Source organism: Quercus suber, unplaced genomic scaffold (genome assembly GCF_002906115.3).
Source record: "Quercus suber isolate HL8 unplaced genomic scaffold, Cork oak 2.0 scaffold_337, whole genome shotgun sequence".
NCBI lineage: Eukaryota > Viridiplantae > Streptophyta > Magnoliopsida > Fagales > Fagaceae > Quercus > Quercus suber.
In genome coordinates, this window is record NW_027069789.1 from 295,061 (window position 1) to 307,769 (window position 12,709).

Sequence of the window (12,709 nt, forward strand, 5' to 3'; positions counted from 1 at the left end):
AAGGGATTAGCAAATTTTTCTTTCTCCTTTGCCATTTGTGGTATGCATATGCCCTTTTTCACATATGCTCAACTGAAGTACCCATTAGGATTTCCCTTAATTATATAAACATATTAATTTTTTTTTAAAGAAATTTTATATTTATTAAATGAGATATATATATATATATATATATGTTGAGGGCCATGTAGCTGAATGGAACCTCCCTATACACAAAGTGTCTAGGGTTTAAGGGAGAAAAGATTCAAATTGCGAGAGTCAGGGAAAAAAGGTTTAAGTTGCAAGGTTAGTAGCATATTGTAATTATTTCTTAAAAAAAAAAAAAAAAAAAAGATATAGAGATATATATTGTTTTCCTTGAGCTAAAGCACTTGCGATGGAAGTTAGTCCTTGAGTATTTTGGATTGTTTCAAATGAGTAATGACTTCTCTTAGGCTCCTAAATTTTTGGTTTATTGATTTTTCTATCAATAACTTTGATTATTCTTTACCTAGTAAAGTTTGGAATTTCTGTAAGTAAATTTTTCTTCAAGAAAATGAATAGAAATCTCCCTTCATGTTCATGCTCATGTTGATGTTCATATTTGTTTCTTTTGCAATACTCAATAAGTTGTTTGCTCATTTTGTGAATTATCAATTGTAGTTAAGAAAAAGAGTATAAACACAATACCATTCAATTAAACTAATGTGAAAAATTAAATCTATTAGATTAAAAAAAATGGACATGAAAATGAAAATTTCACAAAAAATTTCTAAAATAGAATTAAAATAATTTTTACTCAATATTGTTTATCAAGCAATCATGTACTAACTAACAACATTCCAATCATTATGTATATAACGGGGTGATGAAATGGTTGTTCAATTTATTTAAGAAATGTGAACTAGTTAATAAAATTAAAAAAAATACAATAACTTTCATGTGTAGTCATGAATTATACCTTTACGTATATCTTATCCATTTTATGAGTTTTATTTTATATAAATTTATTTCATGAAATTAACAAATTTATCATAAACCCTTCATTGTATTTTTTAAAAATCACTACATAAAAATAAAAGAAGTTTTTTTCCAAAAAAAAAAAAATGTTCTCCAATCGTAATATTTACCAAAAAAAAATCATGCAACGCACAAGCCAATAACCAGTCCATTGTATATAATTAAAGCTAAAACTGAGAGAAAATCTAATTAGATTGTAAATTAGATTCCAATTTTTATCAAATTTTGTGTCATGTGTCTAATTTAAGGTTTCTTTTTTTTTTTTTTTTTTAAATGATTCCAAATACCGATGGACTTATCATTCCAAATACATTGCAATATACTAACTTAAAAAAAAAAAATAAATAAATAAAATTATGAGATAGTTTTTTTGATGAGATAGTGGCTCCTAAAAAGGGCCATATATGGGATTGTGATTTCATGAACAACATGTAATTTTAAATAGACTGGTGGTAGGTCCCCCCCCCCCCCCAACACACACACACACACACACACACACACACAAAACTGAGAGAAAATTTTATTAAATTCTAAATTAGAGTCTAATTTTGCACCATGTTTCTTATCTAATTTTAAAATTTGTGTGTTAAGTGAATTATTAGTTGTAAAAATTAAAGAGTCTAAATTCAATTAAATTCTAAATTGAATTTTAATTGGAGTTCAATTTTTGTAACAAGTGAATTATTTTGTACAAAAACCGAAGAGTCTAGATCTAATTAGATTCTAAATTATATATATATATATATATATATATATATATATATAATGTGATTGTTTTAAATATACATGTGCATATGCACAAGGTTACACACTACTTTTATTAAATGAATGTATCAATTTTTAAACACAAAATTGAAAAATAGTTAGGAAATTGATTTCTTACCTTGTTGACATGACACTAATTATATTCATTACCATGTTAGTTTACAAGATTTTTATAATATAATTGGTAATAACTTTAACTTCTTATAAAAAAGATAATGTAAAAAATGACATTCGGCTTTTTTTTTTTCTTCATTTTAGAATTAGGTAATTAGTATTTTTTTTTTAGATGATGTTCATGAGAACTTTAACTAAAAAGTCAAGACATAGACCCCATTTGGTTGCCGAGAAAGAAAAGGAAAAGAAAAGAAAAGAAATTTTGAATTTCTGCTAATAAAATGACATCTCATTTACTTATGGAGATGCAATTAATATATTTTCAAATATTTTATTTTATTTTCTAATTAAGGACACATGATAATTCAAAGGATAGCTTAGATGGCATAAAAATATTATTTTGATATTAATGTTAGATACATCAATTCTTTCATATACCGCTTAATAATAAGGATTATTTTGACACAATACCAAAAGTTTAGAAACAAAATTGACACGTTTAAGATGTTAAAAACCATTTTGATACATAGTACAAGTGTTAAAGACTAAAACGGTAATTAAACATGTTTTTTACATATTTTTATTAAAGATTAAATTCTATAAGGATGTGGTTTAAAACCTAAGTTTTACACCCTCCAATTCCAACATACCACATCATTTTATCATGTAATAAAGAATAAGAACAACCACTCTCAATCAATTATAATGCTCATCTGAAAATTCAACCAAATTGAGAGTTTATTAAGATGTTAATAATTGTGGTATGATGTACTAAGTTTAAAGTAAAAAGCTAATGTAACATCTTTTATTGAATAGTGTAAAATATGAATTTTACACTCCATTCTTACCAAATTCATACTCTTTTTATTAATATCCTCAAAACACTTTTTTTTATTAGCTGAATTTGGAAACTAATATCCTATTTGGTTGTAAGGGAGATGAAAAGGAAAGAAGGGAGAAAAAAGTAAGGGAAGGGAAAGGGAAGAAGAGAGAGTTGTACATAGAAGAATTGCATTAAACAATTTCTTCAAAAGAAAGGTCTTCTTTGAAAAAATAATGGGACCATCTGAAGGATTGTGCTAAGAAAATTTATAGAATAAAAACTTTTCTCAAAATTATGGGTTGTGAAAAAAGTATGAAACTTCGTCCAAAAAAAAAAAGTATGAAATATTAGTGAATCAATCAAATTGTGTATTCTCACTTTTTAATAAAAAACTGAAAAGTGAAAATATTTAAGACCATCACAGCACGTATTAATATAGAAAAACATAATGAAAGAAGTAAAAAAAAAGGCTAAATACAAAGTTAGAGCACCACTTGGTAAGACCTCATACACTCTCGCATAAGTTCTTTGCTTTTATATATATTGATTCTAAAGTGTTTTATTTATTTATTTATTTATTTTTACATTTCTTTTTGAATCCTGAGGGTAATTTCAACTTTTATCTGATTATAACCTAAAGTTACCCTAGTGGATCAAACTCGTACCTGACCTAAACCCAACTAATTGCCAAGTTTATATAATCAAGTTCATACCTAATTTTGACTCTTCTCAAAAGTTCATACCTACTGCATGAATATCCTCTCAACTTCCCTCATATCTCTCTTTCAAAAAAATAAAAATTTTAGGAATGGTTTTTGCAGCTTGTTGCCAAAGTTACCTTAATGACTTAAGGCAAAACAAAGAAGGAATGTTTGCGTTTCAAATTTGAAAACAAAAGTGCTGAGAATTGAATATTGTCATGAAACGTGGCAAGAAATACTTTTCAAAGTATTGGTTGGTTTTAGAGGTGGTCAGTGGTCACTTTGTTGGGACTTTCAATTCAATTTAATCGATCTTTCAATGCAATTTCCAACAAAATCCATGAAAAGTGCCAAACCAGCAAGCCGCCGGGAAATCGTCATCCGGATTCTGAGTTACGACTCTATCAGGTAAAAGAGTTATATATATAATCAGCTATCAGTTCCTCTTTCGAATTCATTAACCCTTCAAAGTTCAAACTTCTTCATTTGCTGCAGCCCCTCCCTCCCAAAGAGGCCTTGTCTGGACTTGGTATGTCATCTCCTCTTTCTGATTCTTCAAATACTAGGATTTGGGTTGGATTCAACGAATCTAGTGTTAAACTCATTAAGATAATGACATGTGACAAAAAATGAATATGTTATCATCTTGACGATTCAGTGTAACTAGAAATTGGATCCAAAACTTTGCCCATTCGTATATATGTTCTTTAATCTGTTTCATTAATATCGGTTTGTTTGGAATTGACGGTACATTGCCAAATATTATAATGATTTTGATTGTCATCTTTCTTTTATAATATTTCACTATTTTCTAACTATGTATTAGTTTCGTATTCATTTGTGAAATTTTCATTTCAGTTTTATGTTATATCTTTTATATTTCTAGTAATTATAAATTTATCCAAAAATTCTATTTAAAATTCAAGTAAATTTTCTATTCTATTTTTTAAAAAGTTTTTATGTTTCCTAGTAGACATTTTCAATCTAAAATATTTACAAACAAAGAAAAAAATATACATAATATATAACTATAATATGAAAAAAAGAAAATAAGTTTTAAAGCGTAAAACAATAAAATTTAACTTATCAAAGATACTATTGCAATTTCACTTAACATTAGAATTACCTTCTTCTTTTTTTTTTCTTTTTTTTTTTTATTTTTTTTTTTTTTTTTTTTTTTTTTTTTTTTGAGAAGGAACATTAGAACTACCTAATAACCTTAACATGCAAAAGGAAAAAAAAAAAAAAAAGAATTCAATACATAACTCAATTAATTAATACTAGCCCGTTTACAAAATTTTACTTTACTTTAAGTAAGGCAAGTGAATGGTATTTCCCATTTTGATTTTGGGGGAGGGAGAGGAATAGGGAGAGAGCGTTTAGTGTCTAATTGTGTCAAAGAATACGTTGTTAATGTAGACAATTTTTTAGCTTACAAAAATTAAAGTCTTCATAGTTTAGAGGAAATTGAAACTTAATGATGAGTTCATACAGTAGTGAGCCTTGGAATATTTTCTAACATAATTATTAAGATATTTAAATTATAAAAGTTAATAAAAAGAAAACTTGAATGTATCAATATCACTAAAAAAAACCCTTTAATACATGAAATTTTACAATTCCCTTTACTAATAAAATTAAAAGACCAAAGTGGGAATGGAAATTGTTGAGATGAGAGTAATAAAGTGAGAGAGAGATTGAAATGATGAGAGAGAGATATATATAATACATGTTGCGAATATGAGTTGAGCTAAGCTGTCAAGGAGAGTACAGCTGCCGACATTGTTGAAGAGAACTCACAACCAGATTATCTCTCTTGGTACAATTTTTGAGGAAAAAAAATGAAATTATAATTTTTTTTTTTTTAATTGTAATGGGTTGAACAAGTTATGAATCCGAATTATTAGGGGCTTTTATTTTTTGTTATTTTTTTTTTTAATGAGATTTTTGCTGAATATTTTGTTCATTTGTTATTGTTTGGCTTAATCTTATTGTTGTTTGGGCTATGTTTGTTGTTATTTGGCTGGCCAATTTTTATTGTTGTTATTTTGAGTTTTAATTTATTGTTTAAGGGATTGAGGTTATATTTGGTGGGCTAAGATTATTTGTGTAGTTGCCAAATCCCATTTATTGCTCCGTTTCTCTATTAAAGTAATATAAGTCTCTGCTACAATCGATAAAACCCCAATCTCAGCCATCAATCTCGCATCAACAACTTCATTGAATTCAATAGTCATTGGAGTAGCAGAATGAAGGTTCCTTCATCAGCATCAGCAGTATAAACTTCATTGCCTTTTTTATTTTTATAATGAGATCTATTTTTATAGTGGGACGGGTGGCTGGGAATTTTATTTAGAAGATAATATATATTAAATGGGGTCAATGGGGCTCACATATCACCTGCCCCCTTCGTAATATGAATTTTCTATAGATATCTGTTGAATTTTCTACCTTTTTTTTTTTTTTTTTTTATATATATGAAAGTTGTTTACTATTGGATGAATTCTTCAGCTTAACTCGGTGCATAATTGCTTTCTTTTTGTTATTCGCTATGGAGATAGATTTTCATTCTTAGTCAGAAGCAGAGAAGCAAGTCATGTCTGAAAATAAAGTTGAACAGGTTGAGCTACTAAGTTCAGATAATGATTCATATGGAGGAGTTGTAGTGAAGATAGAGCAGCCCGTAGATCCTAAGATCTTTCCTTCTTTGCTTAGAGCTTCAATATCGCAATGGAGGCAACAGGTATATATATATATATATATATAGTATCTTTTAATCTTATCAGTTTATCTTCCTACGTCTAGTATCCATTTGATGTAGAAGTTGCTACTAGTACCTCCTATTATGTTATAAACTTGGGATGTAATTTGCAGGGGAAGACAGGTGTTTGGATCAAATTGCCTATCGAACATGCAAATCTTGTTGAAGCTACAGTAAAGGTAAACACAGGTTTCCAGATTTATTATTATTATTTTACAACAAATTGGCTAATACTTAAAAGGAGGTGTTCATTTATTTATTTTTTAACATTTAAAAAAAAAATTTCAACTTATATGTCCAATAGATAGAGGTTTGTTTTGACACATATACCTGGTAGTTACAACTGCGCTTTTATTTCATAACAAATTAACCTATTTCATCCTAAAAAGCATCGGTATGGGTACACAATAATACAACAATTTCTGAAAAGTAAGATACATTACGAGGGGACATGTTCTAATTTCACAAACATGGCATAAATTCATTGTGCATGCCCTCTCGTCAGAATTGTAAACCTTGGGCTTTTCCTAAAGGTGGCTTCTCTAATAAAAATAATAAATTCATTGTGCTAAGTTAGATCCTTAATTCTCATTCTTACCCACCACATTACCAATAAGAAATTTAACCATCTATTTATTGGTTTCGTATTAAAATGCACCAACAATCGATGTATATAGTCTTTCTAAATTGTGATTTATAATCTTGTTTGTTGATTTTACAGGAAGGATTTCGGTATCACCATGCTGAACCAGATTACTTAATGCTTGTATGTTGGCTTCCTGAAACTACTGATACTATTCCTCGAAACGCTTCACATCGAGTAGGTGTTGGTTCTTTTGTCATGAACAATAAGAGAGAGGTATGTGTTTTGGATTAAATTCTGGCTTTCCATTACCATGGGTCGGCCTTTAGGCTAGGCTATTTGGGCCAATGCCTAAGGCCCTATTATAACTAAACCTCTTATTATTATTTTAATAATTATTATTTTTACTAAAAATAATTATTAAAAAAATTTCATAAATAGGTTGTTTATTCTTTTCTCCATCCCCAATATGACCACGATATTGATGAAAAAAGGAAAATCTAACCCAATTGAAAATCTAAAATGTTTAGAAAGATATGTCGTAAATATGATGAAGATGATAATGGTGTCATTATTTTCCTGTAACAAATTCAAGTTTGAACTTTTGTAATAATAAAAAATAAAAAATAAAAAATATACTGCGTCATGCATCGCCTTATCCAAATTAAATGAAAAGTCATTAATTTAAAAAAAAATAAAAAATAATGGATTTTATGTTTGAACCATGATATCTGATTTTTAATATAAAATTTGTCTTGGTTTGATTAGTATTGATTCATTGAGTTACATGATAGATAAATTTGAGTGATTCTATGCTCTAAAAAATAACGCTCTGTTCGTTTTGCTGGAAAATCTTCTATAAAGATAGTTTTCCACATTTTTCAGTATTTGGTAACATAAAAAAAAAAAAATTGGTCAATGGAAAACTATCTTTAATCAACGGAAAACTCTTATAAAAATAAGACTTATTTTCTATAGGTTGTTTTCCAAAAAAAAATTGGAAAACAATCTCTATCTCATGCATCGCATAACTCCTATAAATATTATATTTTTCTGACTCAGGAAATAATATTTTCTTTCACTCATTTAACCTTTCTCGTAATAAACTCTCCCACTTCTTCTCTTCTCTTTGTTTTTTCTCTCTTCTCACATCCTCACTATCACGTCTTCTGGCATCTTCTCTTCCCACATATTTCTCTCTCTATCTGCCTCTCTTCTCTTTTTTCTCCCAATTTTTTCTCCCCTCTATAACATTTTTCTTTAATAAGTTTTTTTTTTTTTCTCCTCACAGATCGGTCAATAGTTCTATAACAATTTTTAGTATTTATCAAACTATTTGTACTGGATTAGTTTGCCGGTAAAACTATCTGGCCTATGTGGCATTTTGAACTATTTAAAATGGAACTTATGGGTATAATGATTATTTTGAATTATGAGAAGTATGGTTAATATATATGTGTGTGTGTGTGTGTATTAATTATGTACGTTACTGGTCCTATACATGAACAAGATGAGTATTTGAGATCATGAAAATTTGACAGCTAATTTTGATTGTATCCGTTGTCAAAATTTTAGTTTGAAAACCAAATTCATTCTTGGTTTTTTATTATTTATTTATATTGATTACATTAGGTGGGTTTACACAATACACATATTATATATGTTTTAAATTATACAAGAAATGTTATAAAAATTGTGGATACCAAACACCATAAAACATTCTCAAGTCCATTTCTAATGTTGTTACCAAACACCGGAAAATGAGATAGTTTTCCAAAAAATGCTCTCTAGAAAATGAACAATTTTCTAAAAAACGTTAATGCTGAAACAAACAAAGCGTAAAACATATAATGGAAAACTTATATAAAATCTTATAGATCAATGAGAAATTCTAAAAAATTACTTCAAAGATTATGTCATAGTATAAAGGAAATAACAATGAAAATAATCATAGTGATGTTCAAACATGTAATATAATATTACAATTCTCGATTATAGAAAAGAATAAATTCCTTTCAAATGCACTTATCTCTTATACAATTTTACTAACAAAGCATGTTATAGTTGTCTCTAAAACAAAGAAACAAACAAAATATCAAAATTAAAACTTACAAAATCATTCCTAAAATGGGATATGTGATTAGAAGATTAAGTGGACTAATCATATTATCAATTAAAAAGTAGATGTTAACAAAACCTAAATAAACAAACTTGGTAAGTAATTTTGCATTTTAAATAGTAAGAAGAATAGAATTTAACTTAATAATAATAATAATAGATTTTAAATATAAAAAAGCCCCACCAATAATGTCTCCTTCGGCCTAAAATGGTATTGTGCAAGCCTTGACCATGAAATCAAGGACAAAGCGGTAATTTGGAAATTCTGGTTTTGCTCTTGTTATTCCAAAAACATTAGCCATATATTGATATTATACTCCAAAAAGTCTAGTCAAATTGAAATTAGTACTACTTGTAATTACTTATGCAACCTAGATCAACTTAATACGTATCCAATGTGAGATTCAACACATGCCCACACAACCCATGCATTTATATCCAATCCAATAACAATTTAGACAATCCATTATTTGTGTTTGATCTTCTTAAAAATTTTAAGTCACTTTGTTCATACTTCATATAGCTATTTCTATCAAGCAAAACAACTTGCTCTAGTGTATCTGACTTGACTATTTCAATCATTAAATACCAAAAATGGAATGGCCTTGTTATGATGGCTTAGTAAATCTAGCTACTGAAATGGAATTTATCTTATGGCAGGTGCTTGTAGTTCAGGAGATTAGTGGCAAATTCAAAGGAACAGGGGTGTGGAAGTTTCCTACCGGGGTTGTTAATGAAGTGAGTATGCCCCAAGTGCAATTGTTTATCAAATTCTTTAGAAAGTTTTAGAAAATGTTCACCCTGGATTGAAATTTTTCATACGCAGGGTGAGGATATTTGTACAGCTGCAATTAGGGAAGTCAAAGAAGAGACAGGAGTAAGTGATAAAAAATGCAATTTGTGGATTCAAATGTGTATGATATTTACCTACATGTAGGTTTACAAATCTAAGACCTTTACTTTTATTTTTTTTCAGATTGACACAGAGTTTGTGGAAGTTTTAGCATTCAGGTAAGAAAATTGCCTAATACTATCCAGTTCACATGCATTTTTAGATGTATGAATAAACAATAAATAGTCTTCCCTGTAAAAGCAAGTTTACTAATGTTGCATTATGAAAAATTTATGCCAACTTATTATACTAAAACTAATATTATTATATTAATTGTTATCAATATATTTACATGTTCCTCAATCTCCTTTTGGTGTTTCATTCTAATCTCTCTCTCTCACACACACACAATATACAGGCAAAGCCACAAGTCATTCTTTACCAAATCAGATTTGCTCTTCATTTGCATGTTAAAACCACGTAACTTTGACGTTGAGAGGCAGAATTCAGAGATTGAAGCAGCACAGGTAATTTTTTTATCGCAATACTACTACAAAGACTGCTTTTCTTTGCATCAACTCGTTTAGGGCTTTAAGAATAAAATTGCATTAGTTTTGTTAATCAAAATAATGTTGCAATCCTCAGTGTGGAAATAGGCATATATTTTTCAAACTTCTATCAATCATACTAGCTGCTTATATTCTTTGAATTAACTTTTCAAAATCATACTAGCCGGATGCAAGACCAAAAGCCAATCTAATTCATGTTCTTGTTTGATAAAAGAAAAGACTTTACATAGGGAATAATCAATTATGTCTACAAGGCTTGTGTTCGGATTGGAGCATCAGAATAAAATGTTTTTTTAGCATATGTTGTAGAGAGGTTCTAGTAAATAAGTCCAATTGGGAACTTTTTAAGCAGATCCTATGGATTGATTTTTAGTACTTGTATGATGGTTGCATTTGTGCTTAATCTTATTTCAAAATATATTTGTTGAAATCTTTATATCTATGGTTCTGACTAGTGTGAATTATTTTGCATCTCCCATTTTTGAAATCCTCCTCTAATTCATATATCTTTAAGGCAATATGCATTTTCAATTTGAATTTGAAACGTATTCTGAGGAAAGAAAATGCATTTAGAGCCAATGTAAAATCATAAAAAGGCGAAAAATATCTACCTTTCACGACCATTTGGTGGCAGAAGACATTAACTTATTATGTCCTATTTTCCCATTTTGGCTTGGCATGGCATAACTTAATATTAAAGCAATGTAAAATTCAAGAATTTTGATTCATATTGGACCTTCTATAATTACTGAACTATGGCATCATGGTTTTCTTATGTTCGTCTTTTCTTTTCCAATTCTTTAGTGGATGCCAATTGAAGACTATGCAGCGCAACCTTTTATCCAAAAACAAGAGCTCTTCAATTATGTTGCCAAAATATGCTTATCAAAGTCTGAAACGAATTATACTGGTTTTTCTCCACTGGCTACAACTACAGGGTCTGGCAAAATAAGCTACCTCTACTTCAACAATCAGGATGCGAAGCACCTTGTAACTTCTGATAATCAGCCATAGAAAGTCTGATGTGATGTTTAAAAAACACTATATACTATTTGCATGAGTTGTGACAATAAGAACTCTATGATAGAAACGCTTGAAGGGTTAGTCATACAGTATAGAATGCAATATGTAAATTTCTTTACAGTGATATAATTCAAAATGTGGATTTCCTCTCAGTAGAGAGTGAGTCAATAAAGTTGTAATATGCTTATCTTTTTGGGTGGAGGGGGGTTGGGGGCTAATAATAAAGATGTAATTTGATATTTGTTTAATACAAAGTGTGATAATAAAGAGTACGAAATGCACTCAATTTTATGCCCCTTTAAAAAAATAAAAAAAATAAAAACAATATATGTAATGTATTGATCAAGAATTTATGGTTTAGAATTAATGAAGGTCCTTGATACTATTGATAAATTCTGTTTCACAAACCAAAAACATGTCGTTTTCTCATATTGAGATACTGATAAATGCTTATTCGTTATTGTATATGAGATCCAGGCAAACAAGCTAAACTAATGGTATTGGACCAGGACCTATTGTACAACCCCACAACCCGCAAGAGATTATCAACTTTAAGTGAATGCTTGCGTGAACGTGTGTGCATAATGGCATGCACTACACATGTTTTCAAACACATGTTTTCAGTTTTTATATAACATTACACATATTTTCACACACTTTTTCACTCATACGTATTTCCACACATGTACTAAACACCCCCAATTCACATTTCTTTTTTTGTTAGGTTCTTCCTTTAGGTTTATCAATCTGCACCCACTACCTAAATCTTATGCACCCTTTTATCACCTAAAAATAAAAGATAATTATAGGTTTACATTATACTAGTAATGTAAGTCTTATATTATGGACTAAATAAATGTGTAAAATTAGTGGCAGAGCAAGAAAATTTCCTCAAGGGAGCCAAGCTAGATATATACGAAAAGTTTAATCCAAAGAATTACATCTATAATAATAATAATAATAATAATTGATGATACACGAAAATCAGTAGGCTGAAATGCTTCGGACTATGGTGATGGCTGTGAATCCTGAAAAGTAAGAAAGAACCGTCAAGGGTGACCAGTGTAACCCGGCCAAAGACCCTCCAACGTTTAAGTTAGCTTTCTCTCTAAAACACAAGGAAGGGAAAATAGTGAATGGTGATACTTACCTTGGGTGAATAGGACTTGTTCCTTTTATTGAGAGTTAGAAGTGGGTCTACTTGTTCGGATTCACCACTATCATGGGTGATGTGAGTAGTTAATGGAGAATGGGCAAATGGAATACATGGAGCGAATTATGAGGAACTCCTTCCATGTTTTGAGAGTAGTACACTATGGTCAAATCATAAGGGAGTTTATGAGAAGTTCTTTTGTAGAATTCACCAAGAATTATTTGGTCGTCCTTATGTTTGTATTATGCACGACCCACCTGGTCTTGTT

The 12,709-nt window shown here is 29.2% G+C and overlaps 1 protein-coding gene across 2 annotated transcripts; it reads left to right on the plus strand.

Annotated features, from left to right (window-relative positions):
- The first annotated feature begins 3,495 nt into the window (after positions 1-3,495).
- Positions 3,496-11,440, plus strand: LOC112016054 (nudix hydrolase 2). 2 transcript variants are annotated; one of them, XM_024048546.2, is made up of 10 exons: positions 3,496-3,810; positions 3,898-3,931; positions 6,023-6,145; positions 6,277-6,342; positions 6,885-7,022; positions 9,525-9,602; positions 9,691-9,741; positions 9,841-9,875; positions 10,115-10,223; positions 11,070-11,440. In XM_024048546.2, exons 1-10 carry the CDS (start codon positions 3,722-3,724, stop codon positions 11,277-11,279), a joined length of 933 nt encoding a protein of 310 aa, XP_023904314.1. In that variant the 5' UTR covers positions 3,496-3,721; the 3' UTR covers positions 11,280-11,440. The 2 variants fall into 2 exon arrangements, with proteins under 2 accessions (XP_023904314.1, XP_023904315.1); XM_024048547.2 differs by lacking the exon at positions 3,496-3,810 and having other exon boundaries at positions 3,817-3,931; positions 5,964-6,145.
- Positions 11,441-12,709: the final 1,269 nt, after the last annotated feature.

Coding starts and splice junctions, on each gene's coding strand:
- LOC112016054 (XM_024048546.2), top strand. CDS start 3,722: ATGCAATTTCCAACAAAATCCATGAAAAGTGCCAAACCAGCAAGCCGC. Junction 3,811..3,897: donor CTGAGTTACGACTCTATCAG/GTAAAAGAGTTA, acceptor CATTTGCTGCAG/CCCCTCCCTCCCAAAGAGGC. Junction 7,023..9,524: donor TCATGAACAATAAGAGAGAG/GTATGTGTTTTG, acceptor ATCTTATGGCAG/GTGCTTGTAGTTCAGGAGAT.